Consider the following 14,328-nt stretch of genomic DNA (forward strand, 5'->3'; position numbering starts at 1 on the left):
CATACAAATCTTGTAAAGTTGCTTCTGATAGCTCCCTCTGTCCCTTCATTTTTGTAAGCTAAAGTGCCATTTTCCTTTTTACAGCTTAATTGAACCTAAAGACACCCATTTTCTGCAATGTGGTATTTTGGTAATTTTACTATTTGCTCGTAAGTTTTCCCTTAAGCAAACTGAAAGCTTCCCCTTTATCACTTCACTGGGCCAAGATTTCACACAGTATCCTGCTTGCTACAAAATAATGATAGTGTTCTCTCTCACCTTGTTTCTTTTTTCTTCTTTTACTTTCTTTTATAAAATCAGGATATCTAAGAAACCCCGAACACCGCGGAGCACTACATGGTGGGTGTGCTTATTCAAACAATGCCAATGCTCTTGTTCTCGGTGTGCAGACATTTTGTGTTGGTTGGGGGGATGTACCAGGTGTCCCTCTCGTGTGAATTCTCTGGTGTCTAGTAAGGAGAGAGCTCATGCTGAGCACTTTGCCAGAGTGACAGCACTGGAGGGAGCACTTACACATTACCTCTGCCATTCCCATGCCTGTTCTTATGAAATTTGCAGGGACCTTTTCCCTGCGAGCCCTCTGTCTCTCTGTCAGATGTGTTTTAAGTTGTTCAGTAGATGAGAGAGGTGTTGGGCAGATCACACAAGCAGACCTGCAGGTTGTATGGCCATACACGGCTCCTCTGGAAATGATGCCAAAGCCAAACTGCCGTGCTCTGCCTTCTCTGCAATGGGAACATTTTATTTTTTCCGGGGGGATTCTTTGTTCCTCCCAGAATCCTAAAGCCATTGGGAATGCAGAAAAATGAGGCTGATTTCACCTATCCCATATCACCTGCCTGAGAGCCAATCTGTTGGAAAGCAGTTTAAGTCTCTGCTGCCTCAGAGCTGCCAAGCCATCCCCAGGAGCTGCTGGTGGCAGGTCCAGCACGCGCTCACCAGCGTACAACTGGCGATGGCCACTTTCCAGTAAAAGAGCACAGCAGTTGTAGGTCAACTACAAATTATTTTTTGTGTTACGGAGAAATGAGATGACTGTTCAGTCCTGTGACTGTCAAACCTAGGCAGTCATACCGTAAAAATACCAAGAAGCACTGGATAGCAATACATAACAGTTCCATGAGTACACTCTTGACCTGTCAAATTATAAATCCATTTCAGTTTGGTACAATGCACATGAATTCAGTTTGCAACTCTTTTTTTCTTTGGAATAATGTATAAACTCTTCACCTCAAATTGTGCAGAAATCAGGTGACTTTACAGTGCATGGTAAATGACCTGAGCTATTTTCAATCCTGACCACAGCTCTTTTATTAATTAAAGCATATGTTCAATAGCAGTGTATACCAATTAAGTCTTCAAAACCAATATTAACACCAAACTTAGTCTTGTCATCATAAAAGCCACCTAAAAAGATTACCATGCAGTAACTGAGGTCACAGGTTGAAAAAATCTGCATATTTACCCATCTCCATCTCATGCCTTCGGCGTTTAGCAGCCATCATTGTTATATATAGCCTGGATAGCCAGTGATCTTTTGATGACATGCAAATAATGAACAAATTATTATTGAGAAAATTAAAAAAAAAAAAAAAAAAGAAAATTTGACTCCATCCTCTTCAGTTACTAAAATTCCCTTTAGTATCACTTGCAATTTAGCATCCATATGCATCTCGGAAAGATATAGTTGAAACATAAATCTATTCTGGGTCTTTTACTTGCAAAAATATCGTACCTCAGCTATAATCATATGCAAAGACTTTTTAGAGGGCTTTGTAAATGCCATCCAAATTTATGATGGCATTTTTTGCCTTACAGCTATAGATGTTCCATCCCCAAAGCACTCACATAAAGGTATATTCTCCTATGGATGGCTGCAGTTTGTCCCTGCTGCTATATCTAATCTGCCAAGTATGCTGAAAAACTTTCAAATAACATTTGAAATGAAACAAATGTAGTCATGAATTTTAGACGAGATGTCTAAAGACGTCATTAGAAATTTTTTTTATTCATATTACAATATATATTTATACAATCCAAAATTATACTGAACCTAACATTAAATCAAAGGGAAAATTGAACTGTTATCTTGCTGTTTATTATGCTTCTCATTAAAGTTTTTAAATATAAAACTGGTTAAATTATATTTTGAAGATATTGGTAATATGTTGAGTAGTAGTTTATTAGTTACTGAAAGAACCACTTGGGTGACAAAACAGGAATGAAAGCTAACTTAAGAGATCTAAAACAATCCAGATGATGCTGTAAACATAGATACGAACAGATAAGGTAATACACTCTATGGGAACATTGCACTAAATGATTTAAAGCAGATTTTAATGGGGTAGGATTTTAAAATAATGGTGACTATTGTAGCACTCACTTTTAAAATTCTGTAGGCAAGATTTTCTATCAGTATTGCTGATGGAAACTGATATTGCTCCTTTGTAAATGGAGCAGTGTTCATTTGCAAAGGAGAAATTTCAACCTTCTTTTTCCTAAGTGACATCAGAATTTTGATTCTAACTTGAATTATCATTTTTGGCTAAAAATTGCTGAGGAGTCCAAAAGCATTTAAAACCTAAAGCCATTGAATCCATTTAATGCGCCTTTGGCACCTCTCTCTCAGTCCTTTTTGAACATTCTGGTCCTCATTTTAATCAATCTCTTTTTATTAAGTTCTTTGGCTCATTTACTTGTACGTGCATTTGCTTTATTTTATTTGGAACATTTCTTTTGTAGTGTCTTGAAAAAGAGTTGTGACATTTCTTTTGGATAGCTTCTTAAGTATCTGGCAGTCACCTATGATATGATGTTGATGGGTATGGATAGATTAGCTCTGTTTTCCTGATGATCTGTCAGATGTCGAGTTCTGAGGAAACTGGTTGTGTGTGTTGGTGATGCATATGCAGTAGTTTGATAAGTGGATAGAGGGGAAGCTTTCATTTTTCTTCTGTAAAATCACTGTTTATTAAGCTGATTTTAGTCTTCTGAAGCGAGGTACTCACTGGCAGGTAGTTAATCAGTGATCATCGTAACTCAGAATGTGACCAGGGGAGCAAGTATCCATTCAGAACGTAGAAACTAAAGAGCACTTCATTAGGATGAATGAATTTCCATCTGCATTGTATTTTGTGTATACTGGAACAACTAATACAGTAAACTGATGGATGGCAGTTAGTGGGATCATATCTCAGCTGATGACAAATAAAGTTTGCTCAGCACTAAGTAGAACAGACTTGCGATAACTGACAGTAGTGTAGCCATCAAAATTTCAAGAAGCTTGAAATTAAGAATTCCTCAGGAAATAAAGCAGCTGATCAGCATTTCTGTTGATACTGATTTCAGTGAAATTGCTGGAATAATTTGCACAGAAGGATGAAAGTTCCTTGAAAAATTCTTCCCGTATGTCAGTTTTTTCTTCAACAGCCAACTTGTTTTTCTGCATCATCTATTTGTTCTGCATGTTGTTGAGTTCATGATCCACCTGGTAATATCTGAGCTTCCATGATTCCTTTTCATAGTGTCCCTTGAGAATGAAGATCCAGGCCATATTTCATTCATAGCTTTTGTTATGAAATCTCCATCAACAGTCTAGTGGCAGAGAGCTACTGGGATATATTGGGGTAATTATCCGAAAGTTGTCTTTGGAGATGAGTATTAGCTGGTCTACCAATGTGGCTAACTTGAGATGAAGTTATTGTTTAAGATGTGTGCAGTCAGAATAATGTTGGTAATTAATCAAGTGAAATTGGGTGGGTATACAGATACAGCTATAGCTTTGGAGAGAAGGGGAATTGTTCTTCTCTTACATTGCTGTGACTCCATTCACTCCATCAAAGCTATCCTAATTTCAGTACCTCTGTTAGTAAGGTGCATAGATACATGGAAAATAGGTTCATAGATACTTATTTGTTCTGGGAAGGATTTGTGCATTCAATTCTCATGCATCATTTTCTGGTCCATTTAAATATATATCAGCCTCATACATGAAAATTTGAAGATCTTTAGCTGTACTCAAGGAAGACTCTTATGTGGTGCGTTTCTAGTACTGGCAAACATAAGGGGGTAGAGGAATTAAAACCATCACAGTGCTCCAGTGCCCCTTAGAAGATGAGGAACATGAAGTATTCCTGTGCATTCATTGATTAAACTTGGGCTGGAGGTTTGCGAAGTGCAGAGTTTTGGAAAGTCTTACTGCGGGACTTCAACATCCGTGCAATGGCTCCAGTAACCAGAGTGTCTCAAGGACAAGGATCCCATTTACGCTTGCATTATGCATTGAGCAGAAGGGTGTGATGCATGATGTGGAATGAACAAAATAACTTGTGTGTTTAGGGAAATGCCAAATTAATGAAAATTCAGAAAGCTCTAATGTTGAAAAGGCACACAGATTCCTTGATAGAAATATAATGCTGCTAACAGTTTCAAGATTATTGTTGTCTGAATTTTCTGCTTATTGTGTACTGCAATTAAAATTCTTTTCAACTGAAAAACCAATGTCAAATTAATATTTCCTTTTGGAAAAAAATACGAAAGTACACATCTTGTTCCATTTAGCACCATCATGGTCTTTGATCTGGTTCCCTCTGTCCAGTGAAAAAAATGGATTCATGTTAATGGGAGCAGACTAAGACCATATATGTTTGGCATACATACACTTACAGAATCACATGAACACAAGTACAGTAAGTTAACACACCCACTCAGACTTCCATCTGTGTTTTATGCCACAAATCCCTTTATTTTCTCTTTTATTTAGCAATTAACTTTTCCATTTTTTCTGTAGTTAAAAGCTGCCATAAGATGAAAATAGACTAAGTCTGATTTTCTTCTCTTGCACTCTAAATAACATTCAGAGGAGACTCAGACCTGAATTATAAAATCTGTGTTTCCTAAAAGTGCCAGGTGTGACTGTGATTTGGACAACAGTCCTATACACAGAATAGTAAGGAACACTTTCAAACCCCACCTGGGTTACCCAGCCGTTGTGTTCTGGTTGTTCTTGTTTATTCCTTGCTCAGAACAGATGGATAGAAAGAGGCAGGGAATGGGGAGGATCGTTGGCTCCATTCCCTATTCACCGGCCAGCGCAGCTGAGACCGGTTGGGGGATATTGTAATTTGTTGCTGCCCTGCACCAGAGAGGAGAGAGAGGAGAGTCAGGACTCAGAGGAGTCCTTATGAGTTGGCACTACCCCTTCCTTGGGGCCATGTGAAGTGCCGAAATCTGGTCTTCAGTGTAGTGGTCCCCAATATTCATTAGCTCTTGGGAACAACACTGAGGAAAGCCATGCAAGGCAGCAGCATCCTCCCTGGGCTCTGCCAGTTTTAACTTTTTAATTTCCTGCATCCCTGAGCAACACAGGAGGGGAAGCTGTGGACTGGGGACCACTAAATGTGTTAAAACTCATTAGGTATGAAACGGAAGACCTTTAAAACTAACCAAGAGTCTCAAACATGGGTGCCAAAAATTAAACACCTAATTCCATATTTAGTCATTTATCTTCGTTCCTGCCTCAGTTGTTAATATACACCATGCCATCTCATAATTGGCCTGATTTTCATCGGCACCGGGCACCTACAATGCTAACAACTCAAGTGTTGAGACTGCTTACCTAAGAGTGAGACTTGTAGTATCAGATTCAAATTTTTCTGGGTGATTAAACCAAAGTCCCCTCACTCTCGCTCTCGGCTCCTGAAGGGAGCTTCGATAGAATGACCAGCATTGTAACATATGGCTTAGCAAGAGGGGAAAAAAAGAAAATGAGTATTAGAAATGGATGGACTAAAGAATACGCAGGATATATCAGGCACATTAACCAAACATATGGTGCTAAATGAGATATTTTTTTAAAATTGCAAAAAAATTGACATTCCTGGCAGTCTCAAGGATAATGTGACATGGCTGTGATAAATTTAGAAGAATGGGACATATTTTGGCTTGTTCTTGGAAACCTTTTTCTTGCATGCCGACTGTATTTCTTCTTTTATTAACCCGTTCAAAGAATGTTTGAATTTTGCTGCTAGAGCACCATGCTAGTGCAACATAAAATGTGAATGATGCTAATTGCTTTGCACTGCCTAACTTTCTGTCATACCCTCCCCTCTTAAAGGACAAAACATGCTTTGGAAATGAGCTGGCAAGCTCATCTTATTCTTTCTCTTGGTCAATATTAAGTGATGTAATTAAGCTCCTGTTTGCATATTCTTCTGAACTAGGAAGCAGCCATTTTTTTCTTGAGATCTGATGGATATGATCACTCAAAATAAAATGTGTCATTACAAACCTCAAACAAAATAAAAACATGGTAGAGTTGGACTGTTCCAAACCAATACATCTCAGAATACCCTGAAATAACCAAAAAAAAAAAAAAAAAAAAAAAAGAGAGTGGTGGTAATAATGGCAATCAGAACGGTGATAACAAACAAATACAACAAAAGTAGGAACCAATTATCAGTGCTTCAATTTGGCCTTCTATTGAATTTTACAACATAGTGTTACATTAAAATCTCTATTTTCACTTGAAAACAGCTGCCCTAAAATCCATCCCCATACGAACACGTCTCTGCTCGGCGCACAGACTTAGAGATCTTACTCCTTCCATGAGCTCCGCTGCTTGCCCAGGGCACAGGTACTCCTGTACCCTCCTGGATCTCTGCTCATGGGCTGCGCAACCATCACCTGCGTGCGGGGCCTCGTGCCTCCACGCAAGAGTGCTGCAAGACCTTGCAGTTAGAGAAGCTCGCAAGAGCTGTATTTTACCGTGATAATCCCTGTGCATAAATAGTCATTTGTTCTGCCCGTGATATTTTGCACTTAGAGGGATGGAGCCTGCTATGGTAAAACCTTCCTGGGGGGCAAACCTAGCCCCTTCCACAGCTCAGCCCAGAAGAGATGTACCCACGGCCTTGCTGCCAGCAGCGTAGTTCCTCTACCCCTCCCCAAGCACAAATATTGCCACTGACCCTTGACTTTGTGTTTAGGGCTGGGGTTGACACTTCTTTGGTGTTTCCATCCCTGGTTCCTCCATCATAAGAAAGTCTGGGTCAACAGCACCGTTAGCTTCTTTTGAGTATCCTTGTCCTGAATATGGGCACTCAAACACAGGGCAGTAACTAAGTTACATCCCAACATGCCATTTGAGCAGAAATTCAGCAGGCTGCATTGGAATATCTCATTGAATTACCTTAGTTTAGTCTCCTTTTCTCTCTTACCCCCAAACTGAAACAACACTTTTTTGCTTTTGTCCCTACTCCAAAGTCCTTAAGACCAATATGAAAAAAAACCCAACCCAGTATTTTTCTTGCACAATAGCCTGTCAGTTCGAAACTTTTATTTTTAAATGATTAAGTATGTAACCTTTCTTGCTATGAGGAAAAAGCTACCACAACAGTAAACCCTTATAGCAAACAGTTTAGAGACAGAAAGCTGCAAGTACAACACTGGAACTCTAACCACTCCTTTACTTTATTTAACTTTCTGAAATATAAACTGCAAAACCTCACTGAAACCATTAAGACCCCAGCAGTGCAGCGTATAAAGTACAAGAAGGCTCCTGCATATTACAATCAACATCCCAGGGACTATAAAACTAGTGTTATTAAATATAAAGTTAATAATAGTGTCCAGAGATAATATTGTCCAGGCCTGTCTCTTTACTTTTTAACAATTAAATTCTATAAAATAAAGAGTTGGAAATAAGGATGAATTACTTCGCTAGTGGAAGTTCAACTTCCACATTATCTGATATTTTGCTTTTGCACCTGAAAGCTCAACTATTCTGGACCTTTGTTTTGCTATATCCCCACGGATATGCAAAATGTCTGATGTACTGTATGTACTGGAAATCACGTGTTTTTAGAGTATGTGCAGATAATCAGAATACTCCTATGCCTCTAGAACTATAAAAATACAGAGAATAATACAGATACACATACATATTCTTCACCTACATGCAGTAATATTCTTTTATCCAAGCATAAATCATATGGAGAAAAGGCTCAAATTTTAAGAGCGTATTGCAATATATTCATTCCACTAATTTCTTCGGTGCCATGGGCTTGATAGGATATCAACAGGAATTATTCTTACAGCGTATAGCAGACCGGTCATATTAGCATTACACCATTTCTGCCTGTCCACGGGAGAGGTTTCACCCGATGGCAACTTAACTCTGATTTTCATTGGAAGCCTTTGATATAGTTCAAGGGCATAATAACAACTCTGAAATAATTCCAGTGTGGCTTCTAATATCAAGACACAAATACCACTCACCCTTTAAAAATTTTGAAAGCAAAAAGGAACCACATAAATATATTACTTTCAAATACCTTTGAAGTCAAGAGAGTAAGGAGAGGCACAGTTTGAACTCAGAAAACTTCGTTCTCTAGTTGTGCCTTGAGTCGTGCAGCACATTTAAAAGATCCATTTGCAATAATCTACTAAACCAGTGAGTGAAAGACAGAACTCATAAAAAGCCTGTAAAAATCCAAATGCTCCAGCTATTACAGATTTCTAAAAATAAAGCAGAGTAGGTTTCAGTAGCAATAATAAGCTGCATCTTATCCATATTTCAGATTTAAAAGAAAAATATGGCTGCCTTTTAGTACTCATTGCTCAGAGCAGACCATGGCCGCTTCTGCCTCAAAAAAGACCACAAATAGAAGTGAGCTTTCTGCTTGCTGTTGTATTCCATTTCGTTTGTCCTTTAAGTTTATCTAGCTGCTTCTGCACCCACTTTCACAATGCATAGGCTGTCGTTCCATGACCTAGCATTATTAAATTGCACTTATCAATCATTCTTGCCAGGAATGCCATCGCCAACTACATTAAAGAAGTCAGAGAAGTCTGGTTTCAGCAGTCCCTCGCCTTCGCAGACCTCCTCCCTTGGAACGGCTTTCACACAGCACCATCGACCTGTCATTACAGGACCCAGAGGTGAGGCCTAACCCAAGAGCCCCCAGGCAGCTTAAACATTAGCCACGGCACCCAGTACCCGTCCCAGCGCCTTTTCACGGAAAGTCATCGCCACGTGTGACCCACCCAGTGAGAGGCTGTGCTTCAGAAGCTTGATAACCCGGAGGTTTTAGTTGTCAAGACCTGCGTTTGGTTTTGCTAGGCTGGGCTGTTTGGTAAAACTCCTGATGACGGTTCAACAGTGCCTAAGGTGGAAACGCTGGTTTCTGGGGGCTTGGGTTTTTATTTGAAGAGGGTGGGGAAAGGGACAGAATGTGTTACAGAGAGTGTCTTCTGCCTGTGCCATTTATAACACAGATTCAGCCTAACTCCTCGAGATAGGGACCCATCATTCACTTCTGAACCACGCCTGTCTTCCAGCACTATGGCTTTGTTTCTGCCAGTCATTTAGTGCTCGTGTTGTTGGTATCAGTGTGCTGAAGAACCACCCTGTTAGGGGACTCCTTTGAAGTTGGCTCCTGCAATGCTTTGGCTTGTTTTCTTCACAGTACTATTCTGACTGACTTTCCAAGTAAAAGAGATGTCCTCTGGGTCTAGATGTGCTTATACATTTTTGTTAGAAAGATGCATTTGCGTTTAGCCTAGAAAACTAAATGCAATACTCAGTTCACATTTGAAAAGGAACTCACTTGGGCATAGTAATATACACAAATGAATGAATTTTCTTACAAACCTCTTTGGAAGATATAAAAATAGGAATGAACGGTTGTGACATGTTTCTTTCCGCTATGAAATTTTGTCTCATTTAGAGAAGATTATTAAGGAATTGGTCGAATGGTGAAGCATAAAAAGGCATATTAGCAATTCATACTAGAAATTATTTTGAAATGTCTGTTTGGCATTGGTGTGGTTTTACTGAGGGCAGCATAAACCAGGAGGAGCCTCTTTGTCTGCACAGTCCAGGTGATGCGGTGTGAAGTAGTGGAATTGCTCTAAGTTGAAGTGAGGTCAGAATTGCATTTCTTGGCTATTTGTGCTCTGTTAAATCTACTTATTTTAGTTTGATTTGTTGTAGTTAATCCCATTAAAAGTATTTATTACCCTTAGACACACATCTAAATCCTCAGAAGATATTTAGGCACCTAAGTTCTATACAGATTTCCCTTGAAATTTGGATCTGAGCTATCTGGCAAATATATCGTCTTTTAAAAGCCTTGATAATTGGTGATATAAGTATGAATAATGTGAATGTTCCATTAACATTATATTCCATGCACATCAGCTGATTGAATTCCTATCTTTTAGAAGTTCAGCCTTTTAGATTTGAGTTGTTGATTGATCAGTTAATAGGCCTTTCTGTATTTAGCTGTATTTTACCTCACACTTAATTTTTAAGGTCATTTAATTACTTTTTTTGCCCCTGTTTAGAGCCTCTGTATTTTGGATTTTTGCGTGGTTGAGAGAGGAAATGTATCACTGGTGACGTCTTGTTTAAATCTCATCTACAGTCTGTTTTTGCAAGACTTTTTCAGTGCATCAGGGGATATCCATTGGCTATGTGAGAAGTGCATTCAAAGACAGTCAGAATTTGAAAGAGCAAATACAATAATTACAGTTCCCAAATGTTGTTTGTTTGGAAGGAGATGTCTTTAGTAACTCCATAAAGAAGTAACACAGTTTCTAATCATCATGGTCCCCAACAGCTTAACCAAAACTTTTCTGCAAGATCATTTAGAAGAATCTTCTATTTCATGTTTGTTCACAAACAAAGTCTTACAGACTTTCAGGAAAAAAATCCTTCTGAATCCATCTGTGGATTCTAAGTGTCATCATCCTGGTAAAATCTTGTTCCAGACTTCATTCTTTGTTCTTTTTGGACATTCCTCTTCAGTATTCTTCTTCCACAGTACACTGGCCGTGTTTGTTTCTCTTCTACAACAATCGTTGTTAGGAAAGGGTAATATACTGAGATGGATTATTTTCTGCAAATCCAGCTTTGTTCTTTATCCCATTCCCTCCAGTGTACTTTGGGGCAGTAAGCAGAAGAGAGAAGCTTTTCAGGTATCAAAAGTGGCAACATAAAGAGTATAACACAATCATATAAGAGGTTATAATCTTTAAGCAATTCATATCCACTATTAGTTACTGGAAGTTGTACCTTTCAGCAGAAATGATAGGTATAATATAGTAGTACATACATGTTGCATTCTCTTTGGATACATATGCATTATGTAAATGGGCAGTGGCAGGTCATTCTGAGTGGTCTTCAGAAAAGTAAGGGCAGGATTTAATCTTCAGTCTGCAGAGATATGTCAGAGAAAGGAAAGTCATGAGTAAGTAGGCCACCATCAGAGTAAGCTCCTCAGCCAACTGAATGATTACAAGAAGGTTCAATCTCCTTCTGATGTTCATATGTGCAAGTTTATCACTTGGATGTGTATATGAGATGCATTTGTAACGCATGATCAAAATAGACAGCAGAGAAGAGGCTGTAGACTATTCATGGCAGGTGTTGTCATTGACAACCAGTGATTTGTAACTTCTCGGGAATATTCCCAAATCTTTCACGCACTTCCAAACATTCCTTAGAACACTGTGCACGTCTTATGCTGGGGTATCCCAGGATACTGAGTGCCCTTCCCAGTGATCCCCACAATGAGTCATTCTGGAAACAAAACTTGCTTGGAGGAGTAGATCCTTAAGAGGATTTCTTAGTTATAAGGTGCTCCATTCAATGAACCAGTGGGAAAACCTCTGTTCTCATGACATTGTCGATACTGCACTGTGTTGTGGAAGGCTGTGCTCTGGTTTCCTATCTGCGTTGGTGCTGCTGCCAGTACTCAACCCAGCTGGGCAGTAGCCAGCAGAGAGGATCTGAGCTGGCTGACCAAAGGACCAGATGTGCAGTGAGTGCTGGCGCATGGATGCCAATGCTTCAGTGACTCCTCAGTAGTTCCAACAGATGGTGGTAAGATCCAAGTTTCTTTGGTGATAAGCTAGCAAAGTGATTCATGGAGCCTCACTTGATGATGGCAGTTTTTTGGGCATGACTCTGTGAATGCACCATATGTCTTCTCTGGACCAGTGTGGTTAGCATTCAGTGTCTGGCAGATGGTAAATTGATCACCTATAGGGTGACTTTAGCTTTACTATCAGTTTTCGAATTTATTTCAAAGGATAGAAAATTCAAGCAGTTAGATTTCTGTCTCCTACGCAGCATACCTGCAAGTTAGATTATTTGGTGGTCAGTGTATCTCACCACAGTACTCCAGTATTGCAAAGCCATCATGTATTGCTGGCATCTTAAGAAGTTTCCCAGACATTAGCCCGCTTGAACTCTTTACCAGACAGTGAAGGATTTAAATACTATGGGTGACAGCAGTATTTACATAAGTGGTTTTAGGTTTCCATGTATTGCTACTTACACTCCAGTGACTTTATATCTGGAGCTGGCTGAAACGTTAAATTGACCACGATCTTGTAGACCTAGGATATTCGGCAGCCTGTGCTGTGGAGCATTCAAGCATTTCCACGGAATATGACAGCATAGATCCTGCAAGCCAAAAACCAAGGAAGAAAAGACAAGGAAAGAAAAAAAAAAAAAAGTGAGATGGTATGTTAGGAAGATAAATGAAGGAGAAACACCATTACAAGAAACAAGAAGTACAGCACAAAGGGAAGAACCCAAGGAAGTGGGGGTGTGAGCAGAAAGAGAAGAAGGGATGAAAGTCAACTAGTGGAGTGGTTCCCATTATATTAATCTCCTCCATAATAAGCATTGCCATTGAGATTTTTATCAGGACAAGGCCTACCAAGGAAACTCCGCAGGATAGTACTCTGTTTGTGCCAAAGTGGCAAGAACTTTGTCACATATCTGGGAATACATTGTGCCCTTCTCTATCAAAATTCTCCACAGGGTCACCAAAATATCAGTGCCTGTTAGCTGTCCTGTCAGCCAGCTTCAAGTGATTCAAAGTGATGATTCGTGCTAACTCGCTCCAGAGCTACTCAGTGTAAAAGGACATTTTGTAATATCCGTTCTGTACAACTATCCGTGGCTGCTCCTTGATGCTGTCAGCTGGCTGACTAATGTAACCTTCTATTTTCCTTTGAGTTTTGACAAAAACAAAGCGGTGCAAGTTCATTCGGATACAGACACCTCAGATCAGGGGTTAGTAATGTAAGACAGACAAAAGAGGAGAGCATAGCACCACAAGCATAAGAAAGTTGAGGAGAAACCATAAATAGCATAACGCTGACCAAGGGACGAGCATTGCTTTTGCAATGGTGAAAAGCAGCACTCCAGTTTACAATGTCCAGATAGCTGACTGTAAAGGTGAAGATTTTTATTTTCTCCGCTCACTTCGGAATAATACGAAGCTGAAGGAAAAACAGTTTCCTAACAGATGGCCTCAAGGTCAGGGTTTAGTAATTACTAGATACCCTACCCAAACTGCCTTCTACTCCCATATCCCAGGCCAGGGACAGCAGAGAGGAAGGCTTGTAAATGGTTAAAGCTTCAGCTAAACAAAAGTCAGGAACCGTGTAATTAAAACTCTACCTTTGTTGTATTGTAAAGAGTTAGCCTGTGACATAGGAAATATTTAAAGGAGCAGGCTGTTCAGCTAATTTGTGTGTGAGTGAACTGCTTAGACAGTCCTATCCTAAATTAACTGTAAGGCCACCCACTGAGATTGCCTCATAAAGGGCCATGATTGCTCAGCTTCGTTTTGTATAACCGTTCAATAATTACTAGATAAATGCATAACTAAAAGCTCTATTACACTAATAATTTGTACTGAGATAGATGTGTGGGACACCATGCTGGGTTAATTTGTCATCCCTGCAGCAAACTTCTAAAGAGGGCTCTTTTGCAGAGGAATTGTGTTAATATGTTGCTCCAGTGAGGACATGTTAGAGCAACAAGATGACTTGGTCGCTTAATCTCCTAAAGAGCCAAAATGCCTGGAGGGTAAGTGCCAGAAAGAAGAATGGGGGGTGATTAACACAGTGGACCCAGATTTAAACTCATCCTGACAAAAGGAGCTGATCTAACTGAGCAAAAGAATGAAAAAAAGGGGAGTGTTAAAAATACTAATAGGATTTCATGCATCCCTAAAAATAATATAAAAATAAAGTGCTACAGGACCAAAGTATTTTACCCATGCTTTTACTGATTCTGTGTTCAGTTTCTTTGCTCTCTTTGATGTATCTGTGAAGTTAAACTATATGCTTTAAACAGTGCAGTGAACTATAATATTTTTATCTCTGCTTTATGCTAAATTCTTCCAGCTTCAGACACACACAAAAAGCACATTATTGCTTTAAATATGGAACCCATGTTTAAGCATCAGAGCTCTGGATTTTCAACCTCCTCTATTGACAGAACCATAAATCATGTTAAAGTTA

General features: G+C 39.4%; 1 protein-coding gene across 1 annotated transcript in view; it reads left to right on the top strand.

Moving 5' to 3' along the window:
- Positions 1-14,328, top strand: part of NFIA (nuclear factor I A) — a gene marked incomplete at both ends in the record, with an annotated part of 222,764 nt that overhangs the window by 190,608 nt on the left and 17,828 nt on the right. The window contains 2 exon segments of the mRNA XM_082003188.1: positions 301-339; positions 8,812-8,940. Coding sequence (XP_081859314.1) covers positions 301-339; positions 8,812-8,940 — 168 coding nt within the window.

Source organism: Phaethon aethereus, assembly GCF_964289735.1.
Source record: "Phaethon aethereus genome assembly, chromosome: 8".
NCBI classification, from domain to species: Eukaryota; Metazoa; Chordata; class Aves; order Phaethontiformes; family Phaethontidae; genus Phaethon; species Phaethon aethereus.